A 23,640-nucleotide genomic window follows, 5' to 3' on the forward strand; every position below is an offset into this window, starting at 1 on the left:
AGAAAGGGAGGCTTCATCTCTCTCTCTCTCTCTCTATATATATATATATATATATCTGAAATGTTTTTCTAGCTTTTTTGGTTAGTGGGTGTTGTTGGGAGAAAACAAAACAAAAAATCAATTCGAAATATCCGAATCCGGCACAAAAATAGCGGAAGTAGTTTATTCTCCCTCTTTGTGTGAACCTATTAGGAAGTAATTTAATAGGGCACAACATATTCTGAAAATAATCTGAAAGCGATGATCCAACAATCACACAACAAGACGACAGCAAATTTTTAACGTGAAAAACCTTCCCGATGTGGAAAGGAAAAACCACGGGACCGTAGTCCACCAAATATCTCCACTATAAACAAATAATGGGTATACAAGAGTTCTCTCTAGATAGAACTAGAGGCAAACAATCAAGATCAACTTACAAATAAGCTTCCTTGGCAACCAAAGATCAAACTACAAAGTTTAGGAAAAATCTCACTAAAAACGGTACGGTTCACGGGCCAAAAACCAGCAGTAGAAAACTCCAAATCTGATCTCCACCCTACAGAATTTAGAGTCTTGAGTTGTGAACTCGCCTACCAAATTTCAGCTCAATCGGACCACAGATTCTTGTTGATCGGATAGCTTGATCACTGCTGGACAGAATTTCTCCTCTCCTCTCTGTTTTGGTGGCAGCTTCTATGTCTCTTTTTGTGTACAAAGAAAAGGTTTGTAACCCTAAACTTATGGGCCAGATCTTTTCAAAAAACATAACCTCTCCATGTGGACTTTGGAATTCACATGGGCTTACTAAATGTTTTGGGCCTTCCTCCACATAGGATGGAAACCCAACCCAAAGGTGTCTGTTGTTTGTAATGGTTTGAAGTTCAGAGAGAGAATAGTGTCTGAGTTAGAGAAAGATAAAAGAGACAACCAAGAAGCAAGACTCTCCTTTGTTTCTTTATATTGATTCTGAATTGATCTAGCCTTAGGTTTTATATGCTTTAGAGAGAGAAAGCAGCAGTCGTTTTTTTTTTTTTTTGAACGCAAGCAGCAGCCTTTTTGAGGCGACTTTTTTTAAACATTGAACGCAGTACAAAAGAGAAGTCAACCGGTCTGTTAAGATGCCTCGGCTGCACTTTCACTTGACAACTACTGATAAACGGCTTGGAGTGATTAGTGCTAGGAAAATAGAAATCAGTCACAGAACTTGGACATAGGTAGACTGCAATTCTGTTCAGTGGTCTGTGTTTAATTAGTTCTGTATGTGTAGCTCAACTGAATTAACTCAAAATTTTCGGCCTTTTTTTAAAAAATGCTGGCAACTCAACATTGGGAAGCTTTTTGGCGGCATTTTTTATTCATTTTTTCCGGAATTTAATAAAAGTTGGAAAAACTCTTTTAGTAGTGATTAGAATAGTTATAAATGGGATTAGGGTTTAACAGTTGACTTAGAAAGTCATGGTTAAGCCTGTTACCATCAGGTCGCCCATAGGACCTTATCAAGGTTGCTTTCTGTGCTTACCTTAGCCCAGCTCCATTGATGGTGGAGTTTTACTTAATTTTGATTTTTTTTTTTTTTGAATGGTGGCTGCTGCTTGGATAACTACTGCCTAAGTTACTTATTCCTTGATCAGGTGGTGTTTGTGAATCTTCTAAAAAAAAAATCAAAGGATCAAAAAATCACTATAAAAAGTCAATTCAATCTCTTGATTTTTTTGCATGTCTTTTTATAAAAAATCAAAAAAATTACTTTAAAAAAAAATTCCTAACACCCACTACTCGGTCTCAATTTTCTTTTTAGTCATATGGCCATTGTTAAAAGACTATTCCAAAATATAGCACTTTTTGATTTTATTCCTTTTAGTATTGTCAGTACTATGTACTTAGTCTTGGATTATAAATTTTTTTGGCAAAATTTTATCAATTTTGTAATTTAATCAATTTTTTCGAACCTCTTGTTAATCTACCATTTTATCCCACTTCCTCTTGGGATTAATTTGGAGTCCAGTTTTTTTATCGAAATGTGAGATTTTGTATTTTATTGGATTAGTAGTCCAATCTCAAAATCATAGCCCCTCCAAAAGAAGATGGTTATATAGTTGACTTTGAATGGACTTTTATTGAGAACACATCATATATAAGATAATTTTTTTTAAAAAAACTAATGCAAATAAGTAGGGAAAATTATTAGGTATTTTCGGAGTATCACGTATCTATACTCTTTCATGAATCATCATTCACCATAATCTTTTATGTTGTTTAATCACTCAACACAAATTCATAATATCCTACCTTCTCCACTAATCAGAATATCATAGAGTAATACATGACTGTACTTCGGAAATACTCAATAATCACTCAGTAAAACATTATAATTAATTACACTAAGCAGTTTTTATACTATTTTCACTTGCATCAATATAGTTTTCACTGATTTGTTAGTTTGTTCTTTTCTCATTTATCTCATAGTCTTTATGCATATATTTTTATTGTTTCTAGATGGGCTCATTTTTTTTTTTTTTTTTATGATAAATCATATAAGGCTGGTTTGGAAAGTTGGTTATTTTAATTGATTTTTTATTTTTTTATTATTGACTATTTTAGCCTAGTTAATAAAGTTGTGTTTGGGAAGTTGGTTAGTTTTTTTTTTGTAATTGATTTAATAGTTGTGAGAGAAAAAGTCAAATAATTATGGTTTGAATGTGATATTTTATTTTATTAATTATTTTAACTTATTTTGTCTTTATTGATTATTTTACTCCAAAATTATCTTCCCAAACAGGGTCATTATCAAGTTACGTGAGGGTAGGAACCTTTTTTTAAAAGGTAAATTACAAATATACTTCATGAGATTTGCTTAAAGTACAGATTGTCTCCTGTAGTTTAGAAAATTACAAATATCTCTTTATTAGAATTTTTTATTTGACAGAATTAACTAAAAAATTAAAATTCATAATTACTCTCTTATACAATAATAAAATTACTTAAATTATTAATTGAAATATATTTCTAATATCATTAAAAAATGTTAATTGATTTGATGATTTATTAATAAAATGAGTAATTTGTTATGAAATTAAAAATCTCAGGGGGTGGAATATACTTTTTAAAACTACAGGAGGCGATTCGTATTTTAATTAAATCTCAGGAGATGTATTTGTAATTTATCCTTTTTTAAATAAATAATGCTACACTAATTTAATTCTTATGTATTTATTTTTTGAGCAATGGTAGAGGGCCCAAATTCTGTGGCTCAAATGTGGCTCAAATGGCCAAAACGACGTCGTTTTGAGTACAAAACAACATCAAAATGGCCAAAACGACGTCGTTTTGGCCATTTGAGCCACATTTGAGCCACAGAATTAGGGCCCCCAAACATTTTTCTTATTTTTTTTTTGGTTTCGAATCCAGATTTCATTCTTCATCAAGTCAGTCGCTTCTTCAAAGTTCAAAATAATTTGTTGAAAATTATACTATCACCCATTGCTGTGACCGTTTTTATTGTTCTTCTTCCACATTTTGGTCCACTTTGACCTCCAACTACTTATTTTATGCAATTTACAGAGTTTATAGTTTATTTTATTTAGAAATTAATGTTAAAGTGTTTGATATAATTTTTACTTATAACTAATGAAATAGAGATAAATTAAATAAATAGAAAGAAAAAATAATAATTATTGAAAAATAGTGAAGAGGTGATTTTAACTTAAACTTTCTAATTATTAATTTTTAATTTATTAGAAGTTATATCAAACAAGCCTTATGTTGAAGTATTTAAGAGGAGTTATTGAGTGCCTATGGCCATCGGATTGGGACCACGGCCATGATCTCTCTGCAATGGTTTTAATTGTAGTAATCTAATGATTTAAATTTAAAGTGAAATAAAAATGGTGTAATTTTAGAATGTGTAATTGATATTATTTAAATATTCTTTGCTTTAATTAAACTTAGTATTGCATTAAATGTCCTTTGTTGATTGTTTGTTTGTAGTATGGATGACAAAGAATCTAAATCCATCGTGATGACTAGATGGTGTGCTTCAAGATGATTGTGATTAGTGAATATTGTAAAAAATTTTATGTTGATGAAGGAGAAATGACTTGAAAGATGATATTTTATTATTAGTTGGCAGTATAATCACAATTTAAATCTATGAATCCAGATTTTCATTTTGAGATTTGTGTCAAGAACTGAAGTGTGTATTGTAGATTGAAAGTGAGTTTATTTGTAAAATGAATTTGGATCATTGATATTTTTGAATAATTTTTTTAATACAATTTTTGAGTTTGTAGTTCATCAGTAATCACGTAGTGCTAAAATACGTTTTGTACTTGAAAATTGTAAATTTGCTAATACCTAAATCATTATGAAAAAATATCTCAAACTTAAAAAATGAATTAATAAAATAATATTAATAATATTATGTTATGATGATATTTTATTCATCGTTTTATATGTTGTTATTATATTGGTTGAATAAGCTATGCCACTCATATCGGTTTCCACCAATTTAATAGTGACCAATCACATAATAAAGGAGATGTGTTGTATAAATTATCATTATAGTATTATTGTAAATTATTTTCAAAAATTATTTTTGAAAAAAAAATTAAAAACCCATTTTTTAAGAAATTTCAAAAGGTTATTTTTAAAATTTTTAAAAGGAATATTTAGTTTAACATCTCTCCACCTTTTAATAATAAAAGAGGTTCACAAATTTAATTTAATTTAATTTAATTAATTAATTTATTTATTTATTTATTTTGCAACTTAAGCTCCTTCACCCATTTTTTAACCACTAACCCACTCAACTCAACTCTCTCTCTCTCTCTCTCTGCCTTCTATCTCTGTAATCATTTTTTCATTCTTCCAACTCTAATTTTCAGATCTCAACTTCAATTTCAATGCGCTCTCTCTCACCAGTACTCAGCAGAGAAAACCAGATTACTTTCTCTAACATTGTTTTTATTCAAAGATCGTTTTATATATATAGATTTTTACAATGTCGGAGGATAAGAAGTTGAAGGAGGTAAAGAAATTGCCATGGGATGATCAACTGATGCACAAGAACTAAAAGGTCAAGAACGACGCCAACATCAACCTCTCCTCCGTCTTCAATTCCATCACCGATCCCAAGGATCAGCGTCTCCGTGAATTTAGTTAGTTAGGGTTTTCATTTCCTCTCATTCGATCTTTTTTCGTTGCTTTCTAATTTTCGTTTCGCCGATCCTTGTTTTTTGTTTTTTTTTTTCTCTCTCGCAATGTTATGTCTCAAATGATGGATTGTATCTTCAGATCTCACATTTTTGTTGAATTGTATCTTTACAAGAAATGGAAGCTTGGGTTGAGGTTTTAATGGGTTTTTGTTTTCCAGTCTTAATTCTTTGTTTGAATTGAAGCTTTGTTCAGTTGAATGGAGATTGATCAATCTAGGGTTTATCAATGGCATCATCTGGTTTCTTTCTTATCTGTATGCTCTATTCTTTGGTTGAGTAAAATCACAATTTTTTTTGATTTGATCAAAACACAGAGAAAATTATGAGCAAATCAAAAAAATATGATCAAAATATAGAGAAAATTGTGAACAAATTACAAAGAAATTTGTAAGTAAATTAAAAAAAATTCAAACTATAGAAATTTCAAAATATAGAAAATTTGAAAAATACAGAAAATTAAGGAAATTTTGATCCAGATAAATTTCAAAATACAAAGAAATTCATCTAGATTGAAATTTTTCTAGAAAAATATTAAGGTATTTCAACCACTATAAAAATATTGCATATTCATTTTTTTAAATTTTAATATTAAGAACTTTAAAAAAAAATTCATTTTAAAAAATTATTTTTACACCAAATAAAATTAATCGACTTTTTCAATTATAAACACACAAATAAATAAATAAAAATAAATCATATTTTTTTTAGTACTACGGAAAGGAAAATATTAACAAAAACAGAACAGCAAGACACAATAATATAGTAGTACAGAACAAATAGCTAGAAGGGAAACTATCCCAGGCTTGATCTAAGGTAGCTTTGGCCAACCATATCGCTATCACCTAGCTTCGGATCTCATCTAGGGGTCCTCTATTACGTATCCGGATCCTCGGCCGCCCTATCCGGCAGCCCCCCAAAACGACGTCGTTTTGGGGGTTTTTTGTTTTTTTTTTTGTTTTCTTCTTCGTTCTTGCTTTCTCTCTCTTCGAACAGAAACCAGAGGGGAGGGGAGAGGGAGAAGAGGGAGGAAGGAGGAGGGAGGAGGCTACGAGCTCGCCATCGCAGCTCGTTGCCTCGCCGTCGGCCGTCGCAGCCGTCTGATCGTCGTCCGATCCAGCTCGTCGCAGCAGCTGTACCGCCGTTGCCTCCGCCTCTGCCTCCGCCTCCTCCTCCTCCTCGCCCACTGGTTATGGCCCCTTCCAGTCCGGCCCTTCCCTTCCTCCTCTCTCCTCCTTCCTCCCTCTTCCTCTCCTTCCTCCCTCTCTTCCTCTGCGTTTTTTTTTTTTTTAAAATTTGCCCTGCCGGGTAGAGCGGCCGAGGATCCGGACTCCCTCTATTACTACTAAGGCCTTATCTTGGTTAGCATCCCTTTTGACTAACCCATCACCACTCTTGTTTCCTTCTCCCAGAGCATGTTGGATTATGTAATTGTATTTGTTGATGAGAAACTTTGCATCTTCTACCAGGCTCTTCATCGAGGAAGTTATCACAAATTTCACTTTCAGCAATTCAATAGCTTCGGTGGAGTTGGTCCCAATGATGAGGTCTTTGTATCTCTTCTCAAAAACAATTGTTAAGTCTCTATAAATTGCTCATAGTTCTGCTTCGAGATTTATACACATGTCCAGGCTTGCTGAAGAATCCACAAAGCCAAATACTCATCTTGTCTCGGATCAAGCCACCAAACCCGCCTTGATTGCATTTTATACAAGATAAAAGTAATCAATTTTTTCAATTGAAAACACACAAATAAATAAAAAGCACATATTGATTGCATGAATCACTTCCTCTCACAATATTAGCAAGCACCACACTAGGCATGGACAAAATTATCGGGGTGCAATTTGGGTGGATTTAGACAGTTAGGCTTATTTCGAGTTGTTGGGTTTTTATTTGGTATAAGATTTGGATTAGAGAGTATTGTTTGACCCAAGAAATCTATCATAGGCTTTACATTAATTATTTAAATTATTTATTTTGTAGTAGCCTTTGTGGCTATCACTTAAAAAAAAATAAAAACAAAAAAATCAATCCACTAATGGTAACATATATTTATTGTATTTATGACTAAAAAAATAAATGATAGTTGTATTTTTAAATATGAATCATCTATTATTTTTGGTGACAAGTATAATATATTGAACATGCTATAATTATTAGATTAATTAATTTTTTTTTAATAAATGATATATACAAAACATCTCATAAAATGAAGAGTTTAAATAATCAAAACTGGCCCTTCGTGGGTCCCACAACTGCTTTGACAATAGTGGTATTTTTTTTTTTATATAGATAATGTTAGGGATATTAATGAAGTATTTGGTAGAATTTTCTAAATATGATTTGATAATAGAGTTTGTAAATTTTGAAATTATGATTTGAGTATGGAAAATTTGTTTGGTGAATGAGTTTTGAAAAGAGTTTTGAATTGAGAGGAGAATTTTAATGTGATATATGATATTTGATATAAAAACTTACAACTTATAACCAAACATATAATTCAAAATTCTATTAAAAACTCATAATTTATTTTTAAAAATATCGATTTTTTTTTATTTAAAATATAAAAAATACCAGGTGTCAATTGTAAAAAAAAAAAAAAATACTGTTCTAATCAACCGGCCAAAAGTTCGGGAGAACGACCGGTTAACTCAAATTTTTTCGCCTTGAAAAGAATTTTCAAAAGTGAATGTAAAATTAATTTTTAAAAACTGTAAACAAACAATACAATCCAAATAAGGAGTGGAAATGTGTTTGGAGAGGTTCTCCAAACACCGCCTAAATTTTTTATCAAACAAATAAGCAAAGGTTTCATATGATTGTGAAGTCCACAATACACATGCGAGACATTTAATTATTTATCAAATTTATGAAACAAATTTAATAATTTATTTGATAAAAAATTTAGAACATTATTTTCCCTTTCTTTTTTGCTAACAACACACTACTAAAACACTCTTTTCACAACCTACAGCACCCATCAGAATTCAGCCCTCCACGCCCCTTGAAAAACGCTCCTCACCAAAATTCCATGGCGGAGGAGGACGATGTCCCTGATCAGAACCCTAGGTTCTTCGTGGCGGTGCACGTCGGCGCGGGATTTCACGCGCCGTCGAACGAGAAAGCTCTCAGGTCCGCCATGAAACGTGCCTGCCTCGTTGCTGCTTCTGTTCTTCGCAAGGTATTTCCTTCGGATCTCCTCTCTTTCCCTCCGTTTGGTTACCGAGAATCTTGAGGAAAATAAAGGAAAAGGAAATTTAAACTAGAATATCTTGAATCTATGTCTTATGTCGTTTTGTTTGAATTCTGAATATTTTCTAGCTATTTTCAGTTGAAAAGGTAGTGTTTGGTTTACTGGAATTGAGTATGATCATTTCATCACAATGTCCATTCTCACATATGGTTCGCTAAAAAATGAGGGAAAATGCATTATAAATAGAATCATCATTCACCATTGTAAGTGGGAATGGTCATTTCGTACAGATTATATAGATTGATCATTCCATTTTATTCTACTAGGTATTTGCATATTGATGGGGGGCCTGCTCTCAGACGTGTGTTAGCATGAGAGAGAGAGAGAGAGAGAGAGAGAGAGAGAGAGAGAGAGAGAGAGACTCTTCATGTTTGGATGGCCCTTTTAAAGTTTATTAGTAGGAATTACCATTATTCTTCTTTTTTTTTTTCTTCTTCTTTTTTTTTTTTCAAGTTGTATGCCATTTTCTGCGCGTCCTAGATGTATCATAGAAGTAGAGCCCTTGTTATTCTGGAGCATGAACACTGAATATGACTGAATTTGTTTTGGATATTATGGTGGGATGTTATAATTTGATCTATGCTTTGGAAAACAGAAGACAATGCAGGCTTGGACGAGGATGGTGTGAGAATATTAGGTTTTATGTATATATGGTAGTATATATATTTTGTATATATTAGGGATTTAGTACATATTTTTGTTTCCTTTTTCAGTTTTAGGATTAGATTGTTATATAAACCGATGTATTCTTATATTAAAAACACAATTGAATATACAGAATATATATACTGCCTAGGGGGTTGTTTGGGATAAACTAAATAAGTTTACTTTTTGACTTTTTATAAAATATGGATTGAGTATGGGTAGGGTTTGAAGTGATGTGGTAGAGAGATGATGTGACTTAAATAAGATGATGCGATTTAAATAGGATAGTGACTTTTTAGCTTTTTTAGGTTATGCCAAACCAAGCCCTAATATTCTCATAGATGGTGACCATTGTTGAACATGAAAAATCTTTTGAACATTAACAGTCTTGAATGTGGAAAATTAAAGATCATGTGCTGTTGGAATCCAAGGATAATGGAGAAGACTAAGAGAAACAATAGCTCAACAACGTGGTTTAGCAGTAGGCCTAGATTCACGGTCAAACTGGCAGAATGATGATTTAGGGTAAATCTTGAATTACAACATAGAAAACCATTTTCTTGGTAACCTGGTGAAACCCACTGATATTTCTCTCACTTGTAATGTGGACTGCCTTCACTTCTGTCATTGCATCTCTTACCAATTCATGATGGCATTGTTAAAAAATGTCTCCAATTTGAGAGCCATAGGAGTTCTTTTTAAGTCAGTTAGAAAGACAAGCCATGAAGTTTTTAGAAGGGACTCCTGAAAACACCTTATCATAGAAAAGGCCAAGTTGTTTTGGTTCTTCCTTGTTACCTCTTTCCATGCGTTGTATACTTGATAACCCTCCAAGGTGGCCTTAACAGGTAAATTATTGCCTGTATGTAGAGGGAGAAGCACTGGTGGAGATGTTGCTATATCAATCCTAATACCGAATATAAAGAATATTAAAGTTAGTTGTGTGGTTGTTTTGTGATTTTGTTTTTGAACATACACCCTTTAATGCACTTGTTTGTTTGCTATGTTTTAGGGTCCTGGTGGGTGTATAGATGCTGTTTCAGCGGCAATACAAGTCTTGGAGGTATGCTGCTTGTTTCTTTGTGTGTGTGTGTGTGAGAGAGAGAGACAGAGAGAGAGAGAGAGCCTACTGTGTTTATGTTGCCACGCTGTACTTTATTGAAGGCATTAAAGATTTACTTTGTGTTGGACGTTGATTGTCTTGAGTAAGTTACAATGTTGAATCTACAGAAATTTGGAGCATGCAAATGATCGTTAGTGGTGGAAAATAGAACTTGTCATTCTAAATGAACTAGAAGGATGTCATGCACTATGGGCATGAACTTATCTCATTGTATGATTTTTAAAATTTATTTTTAATGAATTATTGTAACTGTCTTCATTGATTTATATTTTTATCCTCAACTCATTTGGAAAAAAAAAAAAAAAAAATTCTTACACAAATGAATTAATCAATTTCCTTTGTCCTTTTTTGGAAATAAAAAAATATAACATGTCTTTGGAAGTAGGCTTTACTGGATGTTGCTTTAATATAACAATATAGATTAGAATGAGGGTTAAAAGGATTTTCTTGGATGCTGCTCAGCAATTTTCATATTGCTAGATTTGCTTTACCATGTAGGCATAGGTTCACTAAAAGAAAATTTTTAAAATCACTCATATTTTGAAGCTAGAAAAAATTATGGATTCTGATAAACCTTAAACTTAAGAGACTTCGAAAAACAAAAGCTACTCTTTATTTATTTTCAAAGCGACTTTTAATTTGAAAAAAAATAAATTAGTTTCTCTTCATCAGTCAGAACCCCAGGCTATGCCTCACAATTACATTGTGCTTGGCAGTGGTTCATCTGGAATGATCCTTATTGTTTTTTTACTTCAAGAACAATCCACCCTTAGAAAACAATAAAAGGAAAGCATAACTTACAACAAAAATTGACTTGATTTTCCTGTCTTGGCTATTTGTTTTCCACGATCTTTTGTCTAAGTCCAAATCAATAGAGGATGATATGTTGCTGTAGGTTTTGTTTCTGAATCTCTGTTGGAATTATATGCCTCTAAGGTCCTTTTCTTTCTCGTCCTTTTCAAACTATTTTATTTAGACTTCAGAGTTGACTTATAGTGATCATTTATTGTTGCAATATCTTGTCTGCTAGACAAAAATGTTTGCCCAAGTCATCCTGAGCTTAGCATGAATCAAGATTGCTGCTTCATTAATGTTGCTGTCCCTGTTAGAATCTTTTATTGCTACTATATTGGTGACTTAATGCAGTCAACAAGTAGTTGTGTGGAGTTGATATTAAAATAGAATGACCCCTAGAGCTCACATGAAGATTGTATAATGAAGGCTCATCATAATGCCACTTTGAGTGGCAGATAACAGTTGAGCTGCCATGATCAAGATGACATACTAGAAATAAGATTTGATTTTGGAAGCAGCCTATAACTGAGACATTTCTTATTTGATGAGATGCATAGAGCCTAAAATACTTGATACATATTTTGGTGGGGAGAGTGGGTTGGGTTTGTGGATGGGAGTTTTAAATGCTCTACTTGTGCAAAAATGCAACCAATCCAATCTTTTGCATGTCAGGAAAACTAATCTGTTTTCAAGCTACAAAGCTGAAAAGTAATAGTAGTGGGTGGCGTGAAGAATTCTTTATTTTCTTTTGTATAAGATCCTTACATGCAACTTGGATTACGTGGAAAAAAAAGAGTAAGAAATTTTATGTCGTGGACTCTAAAGTCATGTCGAGAGTTAACTGAAACTCATGGATTATTCTTTTCTTTAGTATTTTGTGAAATTTTTGGTCTTGTAAATGGTAGATGGAATTACACATTTGAAACTACAAGATAGTTCAAGGACATTTTAGCTGTGCAATAATTGGTTTGGATGAACATAAGCTAGTGGTCCATGGGCTGTTTGGGCTCGTTGGATTGGTTCAAACTTAAGGGGACCAATACGATGCCCTAGGGGGATGGTTGGGCTTTGATGTTGTAGGGTTGTTGGGTGGGTTAGATATGGCTCTAGAACATTCCTCCTATCTGTTTGATGTGGAAAGAGCCATTTCATGCAGTGGAAATTTTCTGTAGTGTTTCTCTTCTTAATTCTGTCTAGCTATTGTGAATTTCATTAGTGATCAAGTTTGTTTCTTTAAAGGATGATCCAAGCACAAATGCTGGGCGTGGCTCAAATTTGACTGAAGATGGTCATGTGGAATGTGATGCCAGTATCATGGATGGTGATTCTGGGGCATTTGGGGCTGTTGGAGCGGTGCCAGGTATTCCTGAAGTATAATTAATGGAAACCATACTCTAAATAAGTAAATAAGTTTTTATGTTGTGAGCTGCAATTTTTTCTGTTCTTTGGCTTTGATAATGATATGGAGCTTTCGTTTTCATTTTATGCTCTTCATTTCTGTGAAGTTAATAATTAGCAGGTGTCCGGAATGGAATCCAAATTGCTGCTTTGTTGGCCAAGGAACAAATGTTGGGGTCAACACTGCTGGGTAGAATACCTCCCATGTATGATTACACCTGTGTTTATCTTTGAATTTTGATATATAAATTACCTCTTTCTGGCAGCATTGTCACAGTAATTATTTATTTCTTTTGCATCTCAGTTTATATTTCTTGTTGTATATCATGTCCATGAGTTAGGAGTTGGGGATTTTTCATTGGGAATTATGAGTAGTGCAACATTATTTTGTTAGAGATGTTATGTAATGCATACTATGTGTGAACAGTGAGTATGAATCTGCCTTCTACACATGTTCAGTGCTTGTAAAACTCAAATCAAGTGAAACCATGAAGGGTAATGGGTGAAGTTAGTTACAGTGATTTGGTCTTTAATTCAAAATTTGAAAGAAATGATTTATTGAGGAGTCCATTCCAAGTTTCTAATAAATTAGTTTCTTACTTCAACATCATGCCAAATTGGTATTCCTCTTTTTCTTGGCTACACTGCTGATCCTTGGTGAGGAGTTGGTGCATCTCACTAAGGCATGCCATTTGTTGTTCTCCCTCAGATTTTTGTTTTCTTATGAGGCATTTTTGTGTTTCCTAGCTTCTTGGTTGGTGAAGGTGCACGTATGTGGGCAAAATCCAAGGGTATTCCTTTGCCGGCAAGTATACCGGAGGCTGATGAGGTAAACTCTCCTAGTTTTCTGTCGTATCTGTCTCAATTTCCATTACCTTATATATCAATATTTTTTCTTGAATATGTTGGTTTTAAATTTCTTTAGTAATCTGTTTTTTATTTTGGAATTAGTTATCATACTTGTTGTGCATCTTTTGGAAACAGTGGCTGGTTACAGAGAGGGCAAAAAGACAGTGGGAAAAATACAAATCAATGCTTGATGATGCAAAAGCAGTGAAAGCAGAAATTGATGGAGAACCTTCTTCTAGCACTCAAGAGAATGCTGCTGTATCAGGTACTCCATGCCATTTAGATTTTAAACAGAACATTCCCATACCTCCCAAAGCTGGCAATAATTAAGTGGTGTACCATAACTGAATATGTCAATTACTTGTTTCATGATCAATATGTTTGAGAGAGAAGGATGTTCATGCTAAATATGTCAATTTCATTTTTCTTTGGTATCCACAACCATGTGGTGTACCATAGCTCACTTTGCCCCCCCTCAACTCTTGTCACGTATGACTTTATCCCCTTAAACTAAAATTGTAACACTTAACTTAACGCCCCTTATCTATGTTTTTTCCTTTTCAATTTGGACCTCAATTACGAAAATACCCTTTCAACTATGAGGGTAAATAACACTTTACCCTCTTCAACTATCACTCAATATCACTCTACCCCCCTCAACTAAAAATTTTTATACTTTGTTTGGTTTTTAAACTGAATTACAGTTTTTGAGTGTTTTGTTGATTGTGTTTTTTTTTTTTTTTTTGATCTTTTAGTAAAACTTTTTTGTCATATTTTAGTAAAAAAAATTAAAATTTTAAATGCACCTAAAATATAAAATATTTGTAAGGAAATCTAAAGGAAGTTTACTAAAGTCAAAAAAATAAAAAATGAAAAACGAAAAAGCTGGTATGTTAATATATTTTCATCTTTAATGAACTTTTTTTAGATGCATCTAGATTAGATGTGCTTAAAAAGTAAAAAAGAAAAAGAAAAAGAAAAAGAAAAAAGAGAGACTAAAATATGAAAAGTTTCACTGAAGACCAAGAAAAATATGAAAAATAAAAAGCTCAATAATAATTTTTAAATACTAAACCAAACAAATTGCTTATGTCATTTTAGGCATATGATTTGAGATGTCATGTGCAACTCACATCTCAAATTTTCATTTATCTATGAAACAAATACATTGATACAAATTTGTAAATCAATATGGCAAATGTAGCATTTTTTAGTTGAAGGGTAAAGTGATATTCGGTGATACTAGTTCAAGAGGGTAAAGTGTAATTTATCCATAGATAATAGGGTATTTTCATCATAAAGGTTTAGATTGAAAAAAAATCAATAGATGAGGGGGGTTAAGTGTTACAATATTTAGTTCAGGGGGTAAAGTAATACGGGACAATAGTTGAGGGGGGGTAAAGTGTAATTTACCCTTGCTGAATATGTCAATCACTTGATTCATGAAAATATGTTTTGAGAGAAAAGGATGTTCATGCTAAATATGTCAATTGGTAATTTTTGGTATTCGCAACTAAATATGTTACAATGATAAGTATGTCAATTACTTTATCTTCTCTCTCTCTCTCTCTCTCTCTCTCTCTCTCTATTTTATGGTTGGGCTGTTTTATTAAAGTTTATTTTGAATTTATGAATGTTTTTGCGTGTGTTCCACAAACAGTTCTACCATGTGATCATTTGAAGACAAATGGGGATCATGGTAACTTATGTACGTTGAATGTGCCAGAAGATGACTGCATTATGGACACTGTTGGGGTTATTTGTGTTGACACTGAAGGACATATAGCATCTGGAGCTTCAAGTGGTGGCATTGCACTGAAGGTGATTATCTGCTTTGTTTTTGTGGCATTTTCTTGTTATATATGCAAAGAGTTTCTATATTATTTGTCTCAATTCCTTAAATTGTATCATTATTTTTCTACTATTCTTATTTAATTAACCCAAGTATGGCGATGGGGGTCGAATTGGTGTTCTGTGGGAGGAGTTGACTGGTGGCCATTGACGGCTTGGTGGGGGTGTATGAAGTTGTGTGTGTGTGTGTGAAAGAAAGAGAGGAGAGGGATTTAGAGGCTTTGATTTTTTTTAAAAAAATTCAGTTCCTCTATGACATTTTGTGCTCCCAAGGTCCCAACAACCACGCAAAAGAAATGCTTTTCTTGGTAGTGAATGAAACCTTGAAGTGGTTATTGGGTAGCCAGTTCATTTGATGAAGTTAACCAAGTTTGTAAGGGCCTATTTGGCATCATTTTCATTTTCATTTTCATTTTCATTTTCAATGCTTTTCTAGCTTGTCTTTTTTTTAGATTCGATGCCTCTGTTGATCACAATCCACACCTAAAAGTTGAAATTTGCATGACATCATTTCTAAAATGGATCATTATTCAGTTAAACTTGAAATTTATTCTCCAAATATTTTTAACAGATAAGTGGACGTGTGGGAGTAGCAGCAATGTATGGCTCCGGTTGTTGGGCATCCTCAAAAGGTCTGTTTGGGGCTCCATTTATAGTTGGTTGTTGCGTTAGTGGTGCTGGAGAGTATTTAATGAAAGGATTTGCTGCTCGGGAGTGCTGTGTCTCATCATCACTGTATGTATCCTCGTTATTCAAAAATATTATTTTATTTTATTTTGGGAAGTATAACTACAGAATAAATAAAAAAACAAAAAGAAAATTGTATCTTAGAAACGTGCAATTTTTTAATTTTTCTTTTACTATAAGGAACATTATATTTTCTTGGTATGAGGCTAGTTTAATACTGGGATATTTTTGTAAACGGCTTCTTGTTTTTCTGATTTTTGCCTAGTTTAGTGCTTTCTTCTATGTATTTAGTTCTCATTATTTATTTAAACCTACAAAAATCATATTCTTTGTGTATATACCCCCAGCTTGTGAATCTAACATGGTTATTATTTTTGTTGCACAGGTCGCAGGCAGGTCCGGGCTCTGCTTGCATGAAAGTTTTACGCTCTGTTATGCAAGATAGTAGCCAATATGGCACTGATAAAAGTGCCGGAACTCTAGTTGTTCAAGCCGAGGCTCCTATAACAGTGAGAGCTCCCAACCCTCAGCCTTAATGGTTTTTTTGAGGAAAAAAACGGCTTATTATTTGTTTGTTTCCTATTTAGCTTCCCGGGACTTCACCTAAGCTGAAAGCTATAGAGATTGCAGCAGCCTACACTTCCCTGTCTTTTGGAATGGGTTATTTTGGAAGCTCTATGGAGCGGCCCAAGGTACTATAATCTGTTCCGAGTAATATTTCAAAGCCTTTATTGTTGCATATGAATTTTCTTCTTTAATTGATATATTTAGATCAGATTTTAAGATCACAGTGAGTTCAGTCAATCCTTGCAGATGACATTTAATGGTGAATCATCTCATTGAGAGTAAACCAATATGTTGTGTATTAAATAAGTGTGAAGTGTTCGTTAACATTTGCTATAATTAATGATTTCTTGTTTTATAATTGAACAAATATTTTATATAAGAGCATATCATAAACTGATTGGAAGAGATTTGCATTTCGTATTTGAACTATTCATTTCGTATCAGTCATAATTGTAATGGTGACATATAATAGTTTGTAGTTGTCCTGTTCGGTTGTTCCTTTTTTTGCCTTTTCGTGTCCATATCATGTTATATTATGTTGGTTTACATTTATCTATTTTTTTGCTGATTACATGCAATTCAAACCTAATTATGTGTTCAATTTTTTACTTATACGAAACTTATTTGTTTTATTCATCTGTTTTTATGCAGGTCTCAATTCTTAGGACTACAAAACAGCAAAATAGGACCGACATCGACCAGTTTGCCGCACGAATTGATGTTGGTGAAAGTAAAGGATAAAATATCGTGTGTGCAAAGATTTTGATAAGAAATTTAAAATTTGGATTTAAGTCAAACTGGTTTATTTATCTTCTTCTTTCAAGTGACTCATCATGTTTCAAATGGTTAGTAAAGCAAACCTAAAACCTGAAAGATGTTCATTTTTGCTCATGAGAGAGATCAGCACAATTATTTTATGGACCATTCTTCCACAACATGATAATGGGCTTGTTTGGTGTAGAAAGTTGAAAATTTGTGAAGCCTCTTTCATTGCGCTGGGGGCCAAAACCTTAAGCCTAAGTGAGCTCGCATGGTGGACTGATACGTGGGCCAAAATAGGTTTCCTATATGGGCTCGTGGCCTGGCCTCCAGGCTTAGCCTAAGATTTGAGTTGGTTTTTAAATAATTTTTCTTCACTTTTTTTTTTTATAATTTTTTATGGGCTGGGCTAAGCTGGGTTTCAAATTCAAGGCCCAATTTCACTTGTGCTGGCATGTCCAGGATTTGAGCTTTATTCGTGTAAAAGCCCAATGAGCTTGGGCTAGGGTTGGGTTTCAAGTTCAAGGCCCAATTCGAGGCTCGGTTTAATTTGGGCTGGCCTGTCCAGGATTTGGCCTGTGTTGAGTAAAATTCCAATGAGCTCGGCCAGGTTGGGTTTCAAATTCATGGCCCAGTATCACTTGGGCTGGTCAATCCAAAATTTGGGCTTTATTTAGATAAAAGCCCATTGAGCTTGGGTTGGGGTGGGTTGGGTTTTAATTTCAAGGCCCAATTCTGGACCTAGTCTTATTTCAGCTGACATGTCTAGGATTTGGGCTTGGTTTAGGTAAAAGGCCAACGAGCTTGGGCCGGACTGAAAGCCTCATTTGGTAATCTTTAATTTTAACCAAAAAGTCATTATAAATTGTTACATCGCTCTTTCTATTTTTCTATATATTTTTTTGTAAAAAGTCAAAAAGTTACTAAGCCTTCGTTTGAGATAGATTGATTTTTTGATTTTTTAGCTATTTTAGTCGGGGGCTAAAAAGTCTTGTTTGGGATAAGTTTTTTTTTGGTTTTTTTTTACTTTTGTGAGAAAAAATAAAATGATTATGAGATGGATATGGCATTTTGTTGTATTTGATTAAAATAATCAATTTTGTCCTATATGGCTATTAGTCTAAAGCAGCATCCTAAACATAACCTAAAATAGTCTGTTCTCAAACGAGATTTCAAGTGTCAAATTCAGGGCTCAATTCTAGGCCCAGTTTCACTTGGGTTGACCCATTTAGGATTTGGGCTTTGTTTGGGCAAAAGCCCAACAAGTTTGGGCCAAATGGGGTTTCAAGGACAAAAAATTGTATGTCATTCTCTTTGATCTTTGTCAAATTTTTAAAATTGAACCTTTGAGATTTATTTGATCCTCTTAAAAATAAGATTTATTTGAAAGAAGTGTTTTCCCCAAGAGTATTGATTATATATATATATATATATTTTTTTTTTTTTTTTTGAATTTTTTTTCCAGAAATATATTTGTATATGTTTTTTTTTGGGTTAATTATAAAAAATAAAATTAAATTAAGGTTTCACGTGTCATTTTAAATCTTGGTGTTTTAATTCTGACAAATTAAATCTTAAAATTTCATCTGCATATATATATACCATTGTTGTGATTTCAAAGAAAGAGACTTTCATATTTTTTTTTCCTATTTTTTATTTTTATTTTTAAGTAAATGCTTTTGTGATGACTTTTTGACCCACGTGCTCACATTCTACTTTGTCATTTTCTTTCTTTCTTTTTATTTTTTTTATTAATTACAAAAAAATCTCAAAAATTTACGTATTTTTCACTTTAAATCTCAGTGTTTTAATTTTGATAAATTAAACTCTGAAGTTCTATTTGTATTTCAATGTGTTCCCTCTGTCTATCTCTGTCTATATAAGGTAACAGACAATAATTTTGGGGTTTAAAGAAAAATGTGTGAAATTTTGATTTTTTTTTTTTTGTGTGTGTGTGTGTAATTAACCCTAATATTTATTATTATTATATATATATATATATATATATGCATAACTTATTATATGTGTATTTGTATATATAGTATACTTTTTTTAATTTAAATTGACTCTTCCAATGATAAAATTTTGATTTCGTCTCTAATTTTGATGACTATATAAGAAGGGTTACCTGAAATGTAATAGACACGTATTAGTGTTATAATAAATTAAGGCTATCTAAAATAGGTTACCTACCATATAAGAGGCACGTAGTAGTGCTTTAATGGATTAATGTTATTTTTTAGTCATCAAAATTAGGGATGAAATCAAAATTTACTCCCTCAGTCCAATATTGATAGTCATTTTTTGAAAATTTAAACTTTTTAAGGAAACATAATCATTACACTTTAAATTAGAATTTTAAATAATTAATTCAAAAGTACCTTTCTTTTTTTTTTTTATAAATATATTTATAATTACTTTATAAGAGATAATTTTGAAAATTTTTAATTTTAAAATTTTGACTTTTCAAAGTGAACATATATTTTGGAACAATAAAAAAATGTAATAATGGGCCAATAAAATGGGACCGAGGGGGTATCAGTCAAAATTTGAATAAAAAAATTGCTCATATATACAAGCACATATGTACATTTACAATAAGATATGTAAGTTATATATCCACACAAAAAATTAAATATTAGGGTTAATTAAAATTTTAAAAAAAAAAAAAAAACTCCAAAGTTTTATGCATTTTTCACTTTAAACTTCAGTATTTTTCACTTTAAATCCCAAAACAATTCTCCGTTACTTTACACAGACGAAGATAGACCAAAGGGGCACATTGAAACATAGATAACATTTTAAGGTTTAATTTATTGAAATTGAAATACTGAGATTTAAAATGAAAAACGCGTGAAATCTGAGGATTATTTTTGTAATTAACCTTCTTTTTCTTATGCTTTTTAATGTTCACAAACATAACATCAATACAGTGTGAAAATAAGGGTGAAAGTGAACTATAATGGTGGTTTTCACACGATAAATAGAAAGTAGTGACAAAGTAATTATAAATAAATTTTTTTTTAAAAAAAAAGTAGTGGAAAAAACATTAAGCAGGTGTCTTTTCTAAAAATAACAACCGTATTTATTTTATATGTGACCCATAACCTTTGCAATTTCTCAGTCATTTTTGTACGTTTCACTAACAAATTCTCAAGTTTGAAAAAAAAAAAAATTATGTTTAATTAGCTTTAATATAGGGAGTAGGGATGTAATCGGTTCGCAATGATGGGGTTAGAAAATTAAATTAAATAGGCACTTATTAATTACAATATCAAAAATTTTGACAAAAATATTTCACGCAAATTTTTACGATTGATTTTGAGAAACATCAGAAAAATAATGTTATTTGTAACTAGTGTATCATGGACAATACAAAAAAAAATATGGATATAAGTCTTAAAATAAATTATATAATGATAAATTTTTTTTTATACAAAATTTGATTAAAAACTCAATAGCCCCGTTTGATAGAGCTGTGGGAAAGTGCTTATAGCTTATGCCTAAACAACTTATAGCTTATAACTTTCAGCTTAAGCTGATTTCCAGCTTATTCTTAAAGCATATCCTGCCCCACTCAAAGAATAAGCTGTTTTCTGACTTCCACAAAAGCTATAAGCTATAAGCTATAAGCTAAACCAAACACATCAAAATAGCTTAAATTAAGCTGAAAGCTGAAATAAGCTGAAATTAAGCTGTACCAAACATGGCCAATATAATAGTAATACCACGTCATCATTGATATGTGATATCACCAACTAATAGTACATAAATACATAGCGAGTGAACCTCACATTTCAAATGTAACTAACAATCCAATAAATTTTATATCTTTATAGTGAGATTACTTATATTTGCATGTCAATAATAATGACATCAACGTTACATTCAAAAAAATTTATAAATAATATGGTTTATAGTAGTTTCTTCATTTTCAATTAAAACAACCTTTATTGTTCATATAATTTTTAAAATGTCATTGACATTTCACTCTAATAATATTTTTGTAATTTTTTTATTTAAAAAATTTTCTTTATGTTTACAAAATTTAAAAAAAAACAAAAAATCCCAAAATCTAGGGAGACACGTGACCCCCCAGGCCTTACCTCCCTCTGCCACTGTCGGTTCGATAAGGTTGGTATTTAGGTAAAAAGATTTATCAAACCGATAATGTCGATTTTATTATTTTTGAATACTGATACAGACCGCTTCTCTCATCAAACCACACCGAACCGGATGAAACGGTTCGGTATGGTTTAATTGGTCTAAGACTTTTTAAATTTGAGCCACTTTTAAATATAATTACTAATCTACATGAAAACATTAAATTAGCCATTTATTCACAATTTCAAACATATCTAATCCATCCATTTACTAAATACTTTTCAATTCCTAAATTAACAAAATTAAAATAAAATAAAAATTAAAAAATACTAAGATTTCAACAATAATGAGTTAGAGTTAAGATTATATATAATAAGAGTTTATAAACTTAGGTTATAAAGATAATACGGATAATTAATTAAGGTTAATAATTTATTAGATTTATTAATATCATTATATTATTAGATTTTATATATATATTATAAATATAATATATGTTGAAGCAGTCGGTCTTGGTTTAATTCGATGCACAAGGTATTTAAACCGATACCGAATCAAAAACTGAGAAAAATCAAATTTAAAAATCACATAGATATATTTTTATTAAAAAAAAAGATCAAATATAACTAATTTGGCCCTGTTTAATTGGTTTGGTTGACTTTTTTTGATTTTTCTTACCTCCTTAATAGAGAGAGTAGTGACAAAGCAATTAACAAAAAAAAAAATATTAAAAAAAAAAGCATCAAGCAAGTCTCTTCCTAGAAATTATAACAATGGTGTCTATTTTATATATGCCCCTAACCTTTCTTCACAGTTTCTCAATCATTTCTCTACATTTCACTAGCAAATTCTCAAGTTCGAATTTTTTTATTTATTTATATTTTTTGATAATTAACTTTAATAGAGGGAGAGTAGACATAATAATAGGTTAAATTTTTGTTAAGTTAATGTAAATTAAAAAAAAAATGTCTGATTATATTTTTGTTTTCAATTATGTTGATAAAGAATATTCAATTAATACTAATATAATTCACTTTTTTGTGTTGGTATAAATTAAAATTTAAAATTTTACAATACTTATTTTCAATGAGAAGTTATATGTATTTTTATCCCCTAAAGTTTAAATTCTGGATCTATTCTTGATTAAAGATCCTATTAAATAATTGGATCTTTTTAGCATTTTTGTTTGTTAAAAAAAAAAAAAACAAAGAAAATCGGAGCTTGATATGAAAATTTGTTTAATAAACTGTTTTTGATAATTACTTTTGGGAACAATCCTTTTTTATAGTGAAATTAAAAGTTCCTTTCAAAAAAAAATTGTGTAAACATTCACACTTTCTTATTTTGAAAATACAAGATCATTTGATAAAAATTTGTGAATTTTGACACTTTTTTCCACAAAGATTAATATGAAACTCATCTACAAAAATTCCATAGAGAAAGAGGGAGGGGAGAAACATTTCATTCACAAAAATGAGCAATTGGCATGATGTGCTTGTGTGTGATATGAGAAAAGCCTCATGCATACCAAACAAAAACCATTGCTCATTACAATAAGAAAATAAACATGTGCAAATTTTAATCACTAGTTTTATAATTTGGTTTTAGTGTCATTTCGACCTTTGTAATTTTAATTAATTCAATTTCAATCTTAAATTTTTTATTGTCTCAATTTAACTTAATTGACTGCAATCATGAACCCTTTTTTTTTTTAAAAAAAAAAAAAATTCACATGAGTTACACTTCTAGGAACAAAACTATAAATTTTCTTAACTATGTGAGTCAATCTCAATCATCTCATTAACGATTTTACTTTAAAAACACTAATTGACGTTATTTATTGACGTTATTTATTGAATCAAAATAACACAAAATTTAAAATTAAATCAATTAAAAATATGAGAATCAAAATGATATACAAGACAAAATACAAAACTACCAATTTAATTTACCCAATAAACATTATCACTTTCCTTATCTTGATTCCAGGGAAGACCGGGGTACTAGTTGGCAAGCTATCAGCTTGCAACCTAAGACAAGAAAATAAAACAAACAAAATCAAATCGAGGCCAAAAAAAAAAAAAAAAAACTATGGTGCAAAAGATTTTTTTTTTTTTTTTTTTTTTTTTTAATGATTGTGAGGCAAATCTTCACAATAATAATAATAATAATAATAATAATAATAATAATAAATAGTTCTCGATCTGTATTGAAAGTCGTTGTTTGGACTCATGGAGTTCGCTATGAGTTTCATTCTAATAATCTAAACTGTTCATTTTGTATTTTAAATTTCTCATTATTTAGTTATTTTAGAGTACTGCTCCACATTTTTTATATTAGAATACTTGTCTAATTATCTTTTACAAAAGAGAAAAAACATTAATTAAATTGTAAATTAAATCATTGATCTCCAT

At 31.3% G+C, this 23,640-nt stretch overlaps 1 protein-coding gene across 4 annotated transcripts; it reads left to right on the forward strand.

Annotated features, from left to right (window-relative positions):
- The first annotated feature begins 8,128 nt into the window (after positions 1-8,128).
- Positions 8,129-17,300, forward strand: LOC114290488 (putative threonine aspartase). 4 transcript variants are annotated; one of them, XM_082916737.1, is made up of 11 exons: positions 8,129-8,376; positions 10,106-10,156; positions 12,251-12,371; positions 12,531-12,615; positions 13,157-13,238; positions 13,394-13,523; positions 14,919-15,079; positions 15,681-15,844; positions 16,182-16,305; positions 16,384-16,488; positions 17,015-17,300. In XM_082916737.1, the coding sequence occupies exons 1-11, from the start codon at positions 8,227-8,229 to the stop codon at positions 17,102-17,104; spliced, it is 1,263 nt and encodes a 420-aa protein (XP_082772863.1). In that variant the 5' UTR covers positions 8,129-8,226; the 3' UTR covers positions 17,105-17,300. The 4 variants fall into 4 exon arrangements, with proteins under 4 accessions (XP_082772863.1, XP_082772864.1, XP_082772862.1 ...); XM_082916736.1 differs by having other exon boundaries at positions 8,141-8,376; positions 12,528-12,615; XM_082916738.1 differs by lacking the exon at positions 10,106-10,156 and having other exon boundaries at positions 8,140-8,376; positions 12,528-12,615.
- Positions 17,301-23,640: the final 6,340 nt, after the last annotated feature.

Source organism: Camellia sinensis, chromosome 2 (assembly GCF_055761805.1).
Source record: "Camellia sinensis isolate YWXY chromosome 2, ASM5576180v1, whole genome shotgun sequence".
NCBI lineage: Eukaryota > Viridiplantae > Streptophyta > Magnoliopsida > Ericales > Theaceae > Camellia > Camellia sinensis.